General features: G+C 39.3%; 1 protein-coding gene across 6 annotated transcripts in view; it reads right to left on the reverse strand.

The window, feature by feature from the left end:
• The window catches only part of cc2d2a (coiled-coil and C2 domain containing 2A), a 110,100-nt gene that overhangs the window by 11,780 nt on the left and 82,783 nt on the right, over positions 1–15,537 (reverse strand). For 4 of the 6 annotated variants that reach the window (XM_061977493.2, XM_061977494.2, XM_061977496.2 and 1 more), the window contains 6 exons: positions 13,930–14,106; positions 10,139–10,153; positions 9,855–10,058; positions 7,549–7,638; positions 2,649–2,762; positions 307–441 (listed from right to left, as the gene is read on the reverse strand). In XM_061977493.2, coding sequence (XP_061833477.2) covers positions 307–441; positions 2,649–2,762; positions 7,549–7,638; positions 9,855–10,058; positions 10,139–10,153; positions 13,930–14,106 — 735 coding nt within the window. The remainder of the gene's footprint in view (positions 1–306; positions 442–2,648; positions 2,763–7,548; positions 7,639–9,854; positions 10,059–10,138; positions 10,154–13,929; positions 14,107–15,537) is intronic. The other 2 variants (XM_061977497.2, XM_061977495.2) reach the window with 1 other exon arrangement.

Here is a 15,537-nt window from a genome sequence, read left to right on the forward strand (position 1 = left end):
AAGTAATATTCTAATTTTGTGACACACGGAATTTTGGATTTTCATTTGTTGCCACTTCAAATCATCAAAATTAAATGAAATAAACATTTGAATGCATCAGTCTGTGTGCAATGAATAAATATAATGTACAAGTTACACCTTTTGAATGCAATTACTGAAATAAATCAAGTTTTTCAAAATATTCTAATTTACTGGCTTTTACCTGTATATATATATATATGTATATATATGTATATACATACATAGTGTAGATGTGTATATAGTAGATGTGAGGTTGGTGTAATGCAAGATGAAGTTGATGTTTACATTGTCAGCAGAGACCAAACAGCCAACAGCCTGCAGGGGACAGAAAGTATCATATTGTCCATAGAAGTGACCACTGCTGGGGTTCCACATGTAGTACACACTCTCCTCCTGGGTCAGCACGTACGCACTGCAACCCTACACACACACACAATAAGCATTGTCAGTACAGTAAACACCAAAGACACACAACAAATACGACAAAGACACAACGATTACAACAAAGACACACAACAAATACCACAAAGACACACAATGAATATGACAAAGACACACAATGAATAACAAAGACAGACAACAAATACGACAAAGACAGACAACGAATATGACCAAGACACACAATGAATACGACAAAGACACACAATGAATACAACAAAGATGGACAACGAATATGACCAAGACACACAATGAATACGACAAAGACACACAATGAATACGACAAAGACAGAAAACGAATACGACAAAGACACACAATGAATATGACAAAGACACACAATACGACAGACACACAACGAATATGACAAAGACAATGAATACCACAAAGACAGACAATGAATACGACAAAGACACACAATGAATCCGACAGACACACAACGAATATGACAAAGACAATGAATACCACAAAGACAGACAATGAATACGACAAAGACACACAATGAATCCGACAAAGACAGACAACGAATCCGACAAAGACACACAAGGAATACGACAAAGACACACAATGAATACGACAAAGACACACAATGAATACGACAAAGACACACAATGAATACGACAAAGACACACAATGAATCTGACAAAGACACACAATGAATACGAAAATGACACACAATGAATACCACAAAGACACACAATGAATACGAAAATGACACACAATGAATACGACAGACACACAACGAATATGACAAAGACAATGAATACCACAAAGACAGACAATGAATACGACAAAGACACACAATGAATCCGACAAAGACACACAATGAATACGACAAAGACACACAACGAATACGACAAAGACACACAACGAATATGACAAAGACACACAACGAATACGACAAAGACACACAATGAATACGACAAAGACACAATGAATACGACAAAGGCACACAATGAATACGACAAAGATGGACAACGAATATGACCAAGACACACAATGAATACGACAAAGACACACAAGGAATACGACAAAGACAGAAAACGAATACGACAAAGACACACAATGAATATGACAAAGACACACAATACGACAGACACACAACGAATATGACAAAGACAATGAATACCACAAAGACAGACAATGAATACGACAAAGACACACAATGAATCCGACAGACACACAACGAATATGACAAAGACAATGAATACCACAAAGACAGACAATGAATACGACAAAGACACACAATGAATCCGACAAAGACAGACAACGAATCCGACAAAGACACACAAGGAATACGACAAAGACACACAAGGAATACGACAAAGACACACAATGAATACGACAAAGACACACAATGAATCTGACAAAGACACACAATGAATCTGACAAAGACACACAATGAATACGAAAATGACACACAATGAATACCACAAAGACACACAATGAATACGAAAATGACACACAATGAATACGACAGACACACAACGAATATGACAAAGACAATGAATACCACAAAGACAGACAATGAATACGACAAAGACACACAATGAATCCGACAGACACACAACGAATATGACAAAGACAATGAATACCACAAAGACAGACAATGAATACGACAAAGACACACAATGAATCCGACAAAGACAGACAACGAATCCGACAAAGACACACAAGGAATACGACAAAGACACACAATGAATACGACAAAGACACACAATGAATACGACAAAGACACACAATGAATCTGACAAAGACACACAATGAATCTGACAAAGACACACAATGAATACGAAAATGACACACAATGAATACCACAAAGACACACAATGAATACGAAAATGACACACAATGAATACGACAGACACACAACGAATATGACAAAGACAATGAATACCACAAAGACAGACAATGAATACGACAAAGACACACAATGAATCCGACAAAGACACACAATGAATACGACAAAGACACACAACGAATACGACAAAGACACACAACGAATATGACAAAGACACACAATGAATACGACAAAGACACACAATGAATACGACAAAGACACAATGAATACGACAAAGGCACACAATGAATACGACAAAGACACACAATGAATATGACAGACACACAATGAATACCATGAGTACAATAGCGAGAAGAGAAACACAACACAGTTGTGTAACTACACACACACCTCAGGAATGGCGTTGCCGATGATAAGCCACGCCTTCTTTCCCAGAAAGAGGAAGTAGTTGCACAACAAGACAGCATGTTCCTCCTCATCACCTGCTAGTAACGTCAGGAATTGCTGCAAGAACATACATATTGTAATGTTGTTGATTCTCTTCTTCTTCTCCTCTCTGTGTGTACTCATGTTGTTACTATTAATAACTTCATCTATTTAATATTTACTATTACATGGCAGTATACATGACTACTAGTTAGTCACAATACTTACATTACTACGAGTTAGTGAGTATACTGACATGACATACATGACTACTAGTTAGTAGTCTGAATACTTACATGACTAGTAGTTAGTAATTAATAAATTAATGAAAGTGCACATGGCTGCTAGTTAGTAATGAGTATACTTACATGACAGTGTACATAACTACTAGTTAGTAGTGTTAGTAGTCAATGCCTACATGACTACTATTTAGTAGTCAATACTTACATGACTATTAGTAGTCGGTATACTTACATGCCATTATACAGGTAAAAGCCAGTAAATTAGAATATTTTGAAAAACTTGATTTATTTCAGTAATTGCATTCAAAAGGTGTAACTTGTACATTATATTTATTCATTGCACACAGACTGATGCATTCAAATGTTTATTTCATTTAATTTTGATGATTTGAAGTGGCAACAAATGAAAATCCAAAATTCCGTGTGTCACAAAATTAGAATATTACTTAAGGCTAATACAAAAAAGGGATTTTTAGAAATGTTGGCCAACTGAAAAGTATGAAAATGAAAAATATGAGCATGTACAATACTCAATACTTAGTTGGAGCTCCTTTTGCCTCAATTACTGCGTTAATGCGGCGTGGCATGGAGTCGATGAGTTTCTGGCACTGCTCAGGTGTTATGAGAGCCCAGGTTGCTCTGATAGTGGCCTTCAACTCTTCTGCCTTTTTGGGTCTGGCATTCTGCATCTTCCTTTTCACAATACCCCACAGATTTTCTATGGGGCTAAGGTCAGGGGAGTTGGCGGGCCAATTTAGAACAGAAATACCATGGTCCGTAAACCAGGCACGGGTAGATTTTGCGCTGTGTGCAGGCGCCAAGTCCTGTTGGAACTTGAAATCTCCATCTCCATAGAGCAGGTCAGCAGCAGGAAGCATGAAGTGCTCTAAAACTTGCTGGTAGACGGCTGCGTTGACCCTGGATCTTAGGAAACAGAGTGGACCGACACCAGCAGATGACATGGCACCCCAAACCATCACTGATGGTGGAAACTTTACACTAGACTTCAGGCAACGTGGATCCTGTGCCTCTCCTGTCTTCCTCCAGACTCTGGGACCTCGATTTCCAAAGGAAATGCAAAATTTGCATGGTTGGGTGATGGTTTGGGGTGCCATGTCATCTGCTGGTGTCGGTCCACTCTGTTTCCTGAGATCCAGGGTCAACGCAGCCGTCTACCAGCAAGTTTTAGAGCACTTCATGCTTCCTGCTGCTGACCTGCTCTATGGAGATGGAGATTTCAAGTTCCAACAGGACTTGGCGCCTGCACACAGCGCAAAATCTACCCGTGCCTGGTTTACGGACCATGGTATTTCTGTTCTAAATTGGCCCGCCAACTCCCCTGACCTTAGCCCCATAGAAAATCTGTGGGGTATTGTGAAAAGGAAGATGCAGAATGCCAGACCCAAAAACGCAGAAGAGTTGAAGGCCACTATCAGAGCAACCTGGGCTCTCATAACACCTGAGCAGTGCCAGAAACTCATCGACTCCATGCCACGCCGCATTAACGCAGTAATTGAGGCAAAAGGAGCTCCAACCAAGTATTGAGTATTGTACATGCTCATATTTTTCATTTTCATACTTTTCAGTTGGCCAACATTTCTAAAAATCCCTTTTTTGTATTAGCCTTAAGTAATATTCTAATTTTGTGACACACGGAATTTTGGATTTTCATTTGTTGCCACTTCAAATCATCAAAATTAAATGAAATAAACATTTGAATGCATCAGTCTGTGTGCAATGAATAAATATAATGTACAAGTTACACCTTTTGAATGCAATTACTGAAATAAATCAAGTTTTTCAAAATATTCTAATTTACTGGCTTTTACCTGTACATGACTACTAGTGAGTAGTGGTAAGTAGTCAGCATAATTAGTAGTGAGTATACTTACATGGCAGTATACAAGTCTACTACTTAGTAGTAGTCAGAATACTTACATTACTACTAGTTAGTAGTGAGTATACTTATATTATGTATCCATGACCAATAGTTAGCAGTGAGTCTACTTACAAGACATATACATGCCTACTAGTTAGTAGTCAATACGTACATTACTACTAGTTAGTAGTGAGTATGTTTACATGGTGTATCTGTGACTCCTAGTTAGCAGTGATTAGTAGACACTACTTACTGACTACTGGTTAGTAGTGAATATACTTACATTACATTATACACAACTACTAGTTAGTCATGGTAAGTAGTCAGAATACTTACATGACTACTAGTTAGTATTGAGTATACTAAATGAAAGTGCACATGACTACTAATTAATGGTGAATACACTTACATGACAGGATACATGACTACTAGGAAGTAGTGGTTAGTAGACATAATTCTTCCATGACTACTTGTTAGTGGTGAGACTACTTCCATGACTACTAGTATTGAGTATACTTAATGAAAGTGCACATGACTACTAGTTAGTGGTGAATATACTTACATGACGACTTGTAAGTAGTGGTTAGTAGACTGAATACTTCCATGACTACTAGTTAGTAGTGAGTAAATTAATGAAAGTTCACATGGCTGCTAGTTAGTAATGAGTATACTTACATGACAGTGTACATAACTGCTAGTTAGTAGTATTAGTAGTCAATACTTACATGACTATTATTAGTCGGTATACTTACATGCCATTAAACATGCCTACTAGTTAGTAGTGGTAAGTAGTCAGCATACTTACATGCCTACTAGTTAGTAGCAGTTAGTAATGAGTATACTTACATGAATACTAGTTAGTAGTGATCAAACTTAATGAAAGTGCACATGGCTACCAGTTAGTGATGAGTATACTTACATGACTACTAGTAGTGGGTATACTTGCATGCCAGTATACATGACTACTAATTAGTAGTGGTAAGTAGTCAGAATACTTACATTGCTACTAGTTAGTGGCAGTTAGTGCTGAGTATACTTACATTACTACTAATTAGTAGTGAGTATACTTGCATGGCAGTATAAAGTCTACTAATTAGTAGTAGTCATAATACTTACATTACTACTAGTTAGTAGTGAGTATACTTACATTATGTATACATAACTACTAGTTAGCAATGAGTGTACTTACAAGACGTATACATGCCTACTAGTTAGTAGTCAATACTTACATTAGTAGTGAGTATATTTACATGGTGTATATGTGACTACTAGTTAGTAGTGATTAGTATACACTACTTACCCGACTACTGGTTAGTAGTGAGTATACTTACATGACGTGATACACAACTACTACTTAGTCATGGTAAGTAGTCAGAATACTTACATGACTACTAGCTAGTATTGAGTATACTTAATGAAAGTGCGCATAACTACTAATTAATGGTGAATACACTTACATGACAGTATACATGACTACTAGTAAGTAGTGGTTAGTAGACATTATACTTCCATGACTACTTGTTAGTGGTGAGTCTACTTCCATGACTACTAGTTAGTATTGAGTATACTTAATGAACGTGCACATGACTACTAGTTAATGGTGAATATACTTCCATGACGGTAGACATGACTACTAGTAAGTAGTGGTTAGTAGACATATGTTCTTGACTACTAGTTAGTAGTGAGTAAATTAATGAAAGTTCACATGACTGCTAGTTAGTAATGAGTATACTTACATGACAGTGTACATAACTACTAGTTAGTAGTGTTGGTAGTCAATGCTTACTTGACTACTATTTAGTAGTCAATACTTACATGACTACTAGTAGTGGGTATACTTACATGCCATTATACATGACTACTAAACAGAAGTGGTAAGTAGTCAGCATACTTACATGGCTACTAGTTAGTAGCAGTTAGTGATGAGTACACTTACATGATTACTAGTTAGTAGTGCTCATACTTAATGAAAGTGCACATGGCTACCAGTTAGTAATGAGTATACTTACATGACAATATAAATAACTACTACTTAGTAGTCAATACTTACATGACTACTAGTAGTGGGTATACTTACATGCCAGTATACATGACTACTAATTAGTAGTGGTAAGTAGTCAGAATACTTACATTGCTACAAGTTAGTGGCAGTTAGTGCTGAGTATGCTTACATTACTACTAATTGGTAGTGAATATACTTACATGGCAGTAAAAAAAAAGTCTAATAGTTAGTAGTAGTCATAATAATTACATTACTACTACTTAGTAGTGAGTATACTTATATTATGTATACATGACTACTACTTAGCAGTGAGTGTACTTACAAGACTTACATGCCTACTAGTTAGTAGTCCATACTTACATTAGTAGTGAGTATGTTTACATGGTGTATACGTGACTACTAGTTAGTAGTGATTAGTAGACACTACTTACACGACTACTGGTTAGTAGTGAGTATACTTACATGACATGATACACAACTAATAGTCATGGTAAGTAGTCAGAATACTTACATGACTACTAGTTAGCATTGAGTATACTTAATGAAAGTGCACATGACTACTAATTAATGCTGAATACACTTACATGACAGTATACATGACTACTAGTAATTAGTGGTTAGTAGACAGTAGATAATACTTCCATGACTACTAGTTAGTGTTTAGTTGTACTTGTGCAATGACAATAAAGACCTATCCTATCCTGGTGAGTGTACTTCCTGACTACTAGTTAGTGTACTCACATCACAGGTGCTCCACAGGTCACAGATGGCAGCAAAGGAGACTCTGTCTGGCAGAGAAGGGATGAGCGACACAAAGCGAGCCACTTGAGCCTGCGTGAGAGGACAATGTTTAGGACGTGATAGGACAATGTTTAGGACGTGATAGGACAATGTTTAGGACGTGAGAGGACAATGTTTAGGACGTGAGAGGACAATGTTTAGGACGTGATAGGACAATGTTTAGGACGTGAGAGGACAATGTTTAGGACGTGAGAGGACAATGTTTAGGACGTGTGAGGACAATGTTTAGGACGTGATAGGACAATGTTTAGGACGTGAGAGGACAATGTTTAGGACGTGAGAGGACAATGTTTAGGATGTGAGAGGACGACGTTTAGGACGTGAGAGGACAATGTTTAAGACGTGAGAGGACAATGTTTAGGACGTGAGAGGACAATGTTTAGGATGTGTGACGACAACGTTTAGGACGTGTGACGACGACGTTTAGGACGTGAGAGGACGACGTTTAGGACGTGAGAGGACAACGTTTAGGACGTGAGAGGACAACGTTTAGGACGTGAGAGGACAATGTTTAGGACGTGAGAGGACAATGTTTAGGACGTGAGAGGACAATGTTTAGGACGTGAGAGGACAATGTTTAGGACGTGAGAGGACAATGTTTAGGACGTGAGAGGACAATGTTTAGGATGTGTGAGGACAATGTTTAGGACGTGAGAGGACAACGTTTAGGACGTGTGAGGACAACGTTTAGGACGTGTGAGGACAACGTTTAGGACGTGAGAGGACAATGCTTAGGACGTGAGAGGACAATGTTTAGGACGTGTGAAGACAATGTTTAGGACGTGAGAGGACAATGTTTAGGACGTGAGAGGACAATGTTTAGGATGTGTGAGGACAACGTTTAGGACGTGAGAGGACAACGTTTAGGACGTGAGAGGACAACGTTTAGGATGTGTGACGACGACGTTTAGGACGTGAGAGGACGACGTTTAAGACGTGAGAGGACAACGTTTAAGATGTGTGAAGACAACGTTTAGGACGTGTGAGGACAATGTTTAGGACGTGTGAGGACAATGTTTAGGACGTGAGAGGACAATGTTTAGGATGTGTGAAGACAACGTTTAGGATGTGTGAGGACAATGTTTAGGACGTGAGAGGACAATGTTTAGGACGTGTGACGACAACGTTTAGGACGTGAGAGGACAATGTTTAGGATGTGTGAGGACAATGTTTAGGACGTGAGAGGACAACGTTTAGGACGTGAGAGGACAACGTTTAGGACGTGAGAGGACAACGTTTAGGACGTGTGAGGACAATGTTTAGGACGTGTGAAGACAACGTTTAGGACGTGAGAGGACAATGTTTAGGATGTGTGAGGACAATGTTTAGGACGTGAGAGGACAACGTTTAGGACGTGAGAGGACAACGTTTAGGACGTGAGAGGACAACGTTTAGGACGTGTGAAGACAATGTTTAGGACGTGAGAGGACAATATTTAGGACGTGAGAGGACAAGGTTTAGGACGTGTGAGGACAACGTTTAGGACGTGAGAGGACAACGTTTAGGACGTGAGAGGACAATGTTTAGGACGTGTGAGGAGAATGCTTAGGACGTGTGAGGAGGACAATGTTTAGGATGTGTGACGACAACGTTTAGGACGTGAGAGGACAATGTTTAGGACGTGTGAGGACAATGTTTAGGACGTGAGAGGACAACGTTTAGGACGTGAGAGGACAATGTTTAGGACGTGAGAGGACAATGTTTAGGATGTGTGAGGACAATGTTTAGGACGTGTGAGGACAACGTTTAGGACGTGAGAGGACAACGCTTAGGGCGTGTGAGGACAACGTTTAGGACGTGTGAGGACAACGTTTAAGACGTGTGAGGACAATGTTTAGGACGTGTGAGGACAATGTTTAGGACGTGAGAGGACAATGTTTAGGACGTGTGAGGACAACGTTTAGGACGTGTGACGACAACGTTTAGGACGTGTGAGGACAATGTTTAGGACGTGAGAGGACAATGTTTAGGACGTGAGAGGACAATGTTTAGGACGTGAGAGGACAATGTTTAGGATGTTAGAGGACAATGTTTAAGACGTGAGAGGACAATGTTTAGGACGTGAGAGGACAATGTTTAGGACGTGTGAGGACAACGTTTAGGACGTGAGAGGACAATGTTTAGGACGTGAGAGGACAATGTTTAGGACGTGAGAGGACAATGTTTAGGACATGTGAGGACAATGTTTAGGACGTGAGAGGACAATGTTTAGGACAGTGTGTAGGAGAAGAGGTCACATGACTCACGGCGGCCGCAGCAGGGTTGTCCGGGAAGGCGTCCAGCAGTTCCTGGGGGGGGTTGAGGGGGCGCAGGTACCTGCTGATGAAGACGGTCTTGCCATTGAGGTCTATGACGGTGGTGGTGCAGACTCTGCCTGGGAACTCGCTCTGTGCCAGCCTCTCAAACCTCTCTGACGCCTGCAGCAGACCCTCGTCCTCCTGGCTGTCCAACTGCAGCAGGGGGGGGGGGGGGGGTCAGCATGTGCGTGTGCGTGTGTGTGTGTGTGTGTGTGTGTGTGGCATGCTGTTACCTTCAGTTCCTTGATCTACAACATGCACAGGAACACGGCAGAGATGAAAGACACAAGGGACAACATGTAGCAAATGATGCAACAATAACATCTAAGCACTTTCTACAACCTTTCACTTCATGGTTTTTAGGACTGACAAGGCTTCGCTACACATTTTCAAATAGAGCTCTTTTTGTCAGTGACAGAGGGGGGAGTTGTTTTTCTTCAGGGAATATGCTAACCTAGCATTTTTAAATGTAATGCTAGCATGTAGCTCACATATCTATGCTAATGTTGCTGTTCTAACATGATGTTCAAATGTAATGTTAGCATTTAGCTCACCCAGCTATGCTAGTTTTGCTAATCTAGCATGATGTTAAAATGTATTGTTAGCACATAGCTCATATAACTATGTTAACATTGCTAACCTAGCATGATGTTAGAATGTAATGTTAGCACGTAGCTCATATAATTATGTTAATGTTGCTAACTAGGCATGATGTTAGAACGTAACGTTAGCATTTAGCTCACATAACTATGCTAATTTTGCTAACTTAGCATGATAAAATGTAATTTTTGCATGTAGCTCACATTGCTATGCTAATGTTGCTGTTCCAGCATGATGTTAAAATGTATTGTTAATATTGCTAACTTAGCATGATGTTAGAACGTAATATTAGCATGTAGCTCTCCTAGCTATGCTAATTTTGCTAACTTAGCATGATGTTAAAATGTAATGTTAGCGTGTAGCTCACATAGCTATGCTAATGTTGCTAACCTAGCATGATGTTAAAATGTAATGTTAGCGTGTAGCTCACATAGCTATGCTAATGTTGCTAACCTAGCATGATGTTAAAATGTAATGTTAGCGTGTAGAGCAAATAGCTATGCTAGTGTTGCTAATGTTTGTGTCCCACTCCTTAATGTTACATAGTTGTATGTGATACATGACATATATTATTACACTGGACAAGTACACAGTTACAGTGTATATGTCAAAAGTACACAATAGTACTTCTTGGATACACACACTCTGTCAGAGACAAACATAGCTTATTAGCATAAAAGCTACACACACAGTAGTGTTTACTAAAATTGCTTTTCCAGCTGAACTACAAGACACTAACAATACACTCGTGTGTACTCCTGTAGTATAGTACACAATACACAAGTGTGTACTGCTGTAGTATAGTACACAATACATTTGTGTGTACTCCTGTAGTATAGTACACAATACACTAGTGTGTACTGCTGTAGTATAGTACACGATACACTAGTGTGTACTCCTGTAGTATAGTACACAATACATTAGTGTGTACTCCTTAGTATAGTACACAATACATTAGCGTGTACTGCTGTAGTATAGTACATAATACACTAGTGTGTACTCCTGTAGTATAGTACACAATACATTAGAGTGTACTGCTGTAGTATAGTACACAATACACTAGTGTGTACTCCTGTAGTATAGTACACAATACACTAGTGTGTACTCCTGTAGTATAATACACAATACATTAGTGTGTACTCCTTAGTATAGTACACAATACATTAGAGTGTACTGCTGTAGTATAGTACACAATACACAAGTGTGTACTGCTGTAGTATAGTACACAATACACTAGTGTGTACTCCTGTAGTATAGTACACAATACACTAGTGTGTACTCCTGTAGTATAATACACAATACATTAGTGTGTACTCCTTAGTATAGTACACAATACATTAGAGTGTACTGCTGTAGTATAGTACACGATACACTAGTGTGTACTCCTGTAGTATAGTACACAATACATTAGTGTGTACTCCTTAGTATAGTACACAATACATTAGCGTGTACTGCTGTAGTATAGTACATAATACACTAGTGTGTACTCCTGTAGTATAGTACACAATACATTAGAGTGTACTGCTGTAGTATAGTACACAATACACTAGTGTGTACTCCTGTAGTATAGTACACAATACACTAGTGTGTACTCCTGTAGTATAATACACAATACATTAGTGTGTACTCCTTAGTATAGTACACAATACATTAGAGTGTACTGCTGTAGTATAGTACACAATACAAAAGTGTGTACTGCTGTAGTATAGTACACAATACACTAGTGTGTACTCCTGTAGTATAGTACACAATACACTAGTGTGTACTCCTGTAGTATAATACACAATACATTAGTGTGTACTCCTTAGTATAGTACACAATACATTAGAGTGTACTGCTGTAGTATAGTACACAATACACAAGTGTGTACTGCTGTAGTATAGTACACAATACACTAGTGTGTACTCCTGTAGTATAGTACACAATACACTAGTGTGTACTCCTGTAGTATAATACACAATACATTAGTGTGTACTCCTTAGTATAGTACACAATACATTAGAGTGTACTGCTGTAGTATAGTACACAATACACTAGTGTGTACTCCTGTAGTATAGTACACAATACACTAGTGTGTACTCCTGTTGTATAGTACACAATACATTAGTGTGTACTCCTGTAGTATAGTACACAATACATTAGCGTGTACTGCTGTAGTATAGTACACAATACATTAGTGTGTACTCCTGTAGTATAGTACACAATACATTAGAGTGTACTCCTGTAGTATAGTACACAATACATTAGAGTGTACTCCTGTAGTATACTACACAATACATTGGAGTGTACTCCTGTAGTATACTACACTATACACTAGTTTGTACTCCTGTAGTATAGTACACAATACACTAGTGTGTACTCCTGTAGTATAGTACACAATACACTAGTGTGTACTCCTGTAGTATAGTACACAATACACTAGTGTGTATTCCTGTAGTATAGTACAGTAAAGTAGTGTACTACTTAAGTATGTATTGTCCCTTGCAGTGAAAGACAATCATGCAAAGAAGACAGGAAGGAACTCTATGCCATGCATCTAAACTACTTCCTGGTGTGATCATGCTAGCTGCATCTAAACTACTTCCTGGTGTGATCATGCTAGCTGCATCTAAACTACTTCCTGGTGTGACCATGCTACCTGCATCTAAACTACTTCCTGGTGTGACCATGCTAGCTGCATCTAAACTACTTCCTGGTGTGACCATGCTAGCTGCATCTAAACTACTTCCTGGTGTGATCATGCTAGCTGCATCTAAACTACTTCCTGGTGTGACCATGCTAGCTGCATCTAAACTACTTCCTGGTGTGACCATGCTAGCTGCATCTAAACTACTTCCTGGTGTGATCATGCTAGCTGCATCTAAACTACTTCCTGGTGTGACCATGCTAGCTGCATCTAAACTACTTCCTGGTGTGACCATGCTAGCTGCATCTAAACTACTTCCTGGTGTGACCATGCTAGCTGCATCTAAACTACTTCCTGGTGTGACCATGCTAGCTGCATCTAAACTACTTCCTGGTGTGACCATGCTAGCTGCATCTAAACTACTTCCTGATGTGACCATGCTAGCTGCATCTAAACTACTTCCTGGTGTGACCATGCTAGCTGTATCTAAACTACTTCCTGGTGTGACCATGCTAGCTGCATCTAAACTACTTCCTGGTGTGACCATGCTAGCTGCATCTATACTACTTCCTGGTGTGATCATGCTAGCTGCATCTAAACTACATCCTGGTGTGATCATGCTAGCCGCATCTAAACTACTTCCTGATGTGACCATGCTAGCTGCATCTAAACTACTTCCTGGTGTGATCATGCTAGCTGCATCTAAACTACTTCCTGGTGTGACCATGCTAGCTGCATCTAAACTACTTCCTGGTGTGATCATGCTAGCCGCATCTAAACTACTTCCTGGTGTGAGACCTTCTCCCTGATGGACTCCCCAGGTAGCAGTTGAGGCTCGATGGTGATGAAGAGTGTGATGAAGGCTCCCTCACAGAGGCTCCGCAGGTTGTCATAGGCGCCATTGTTGCCATGGCTACGCTCCTTGCTGTAGCCTAGCAACACGGCGGGTGTGTTCACTTTGAAGGTTCCATCAATCTGCCCACACACATGAATACAACAATACACTAGTGTAGTGCAACATGGATGTTATTGTGTACCACTTATTGTATGGTCTGTGTGTGACACAACATGAGTGTGTAGCATGTATTTATGGTCTGTGTGTGACACAACATGAGTGTGTAGCATGTATTTATGGTCTGTGTGTGACACAACATGAATGTGTAGCATGTATTTATGGTCTGCGTGACGCAACATGAATGTGTAGCATGTATTTATGGTCTGTGTGACGCAACATGAATGTGTAGCATGTATTTATGGTCTGTGTGTGACACAACATGAGTGTGTAGCATGTATTTATGTTCTGTGCGTGACACAACATAAGTGTGTAGCATGTATTTATGGTCTGTGTGTGACACAACATGAATGTGTAGCATGTATTTATGGTCTGTATGTGACACAACATGAATGTGTAGCATGTATTTATGGTCTGTGTGTGACACAACATGAGTGTGTAGCATGTATTTATGTTCTGTGCGTGACACAACATAAGTGTGTAGCATGTATTTATGGTCTGTGTGTGACACAACATGAATGTGTAGCATGTATTTATGGTCTGTATGTGACACAACATGAATGTGTAGCATGTATTTATGGTCTGTGTGTGACACAACATGAGTGTGTAGCATGTATTTTATGTTCTGTGTGTGACACAACATGAGTGTGTAGCATGTATTTATGGTCTGTGTGTGACACAACATGAATGTGTAGCATGTATTTATGGTCTGTGTGTGACGCAACATGAATGTGTAGCATGTATTTATGGTCTGTGTGTGACACAACATGAGTGTGTAGCATGTATTTTATGTTCTGTGTGTGACGCAACACGAATGTGTAACATGTATTTTATTTTCTGTGTGTGACAACATGAGTGTGTAGCATGTATTTATGGTCTGTGTGTGACACAACATGATGTGTAGCATGTATTTATGGTCTGTGTGTGACACAACATGAGTGTGTAGCATGTATTTATGTTCTGTGTGTGACACAACATGAATGTGTAGCATGTATTTTTGGTCTGTGTGTGACGCAACACGAATGTGTAACATGTATTTTATGTTCTGTGTGTGACACAACATGAGTGTGTAGCATGTATTTTATGTTATGTGTGTGACACAACATGAATGCGTAGCATGTATTTATGGTCTGTGTGTGACACAACATGAATGTGTAGCATGTATTTATGGTCTGTGTGTGACACAACATGAATGTGTAGCATGTATTTATGGTCTGTGTGTGACACAACATGAGTGTGTAGCATGTATTTTATGTTCTGTGTGTGACACAACATGAGTGTGTAGCATGTATTTATGGTCTGTGTGTGACACAACATGAATGTGTAGCATGTATTTATGGTCTGTATGTGACACAACATGAATGTGTAGCATGTATTTATGGTCTGTGTGTGAC

This window comes from Nerophis lumbriciformis, linkage group LG18 (assembly GCF_033978685.3).
Source record: "Nerophis lumbriciformis linkage group LG18, RoL_Nlum_v2.1, whole genome shotgun sequence".
Lineage (NCBI taxonomy): Eukaryota > Metazoa > Chordata > Actinopteri > Syngnathiformes > Syngnathidae > Nerophis > Nerophis lumbriciformis.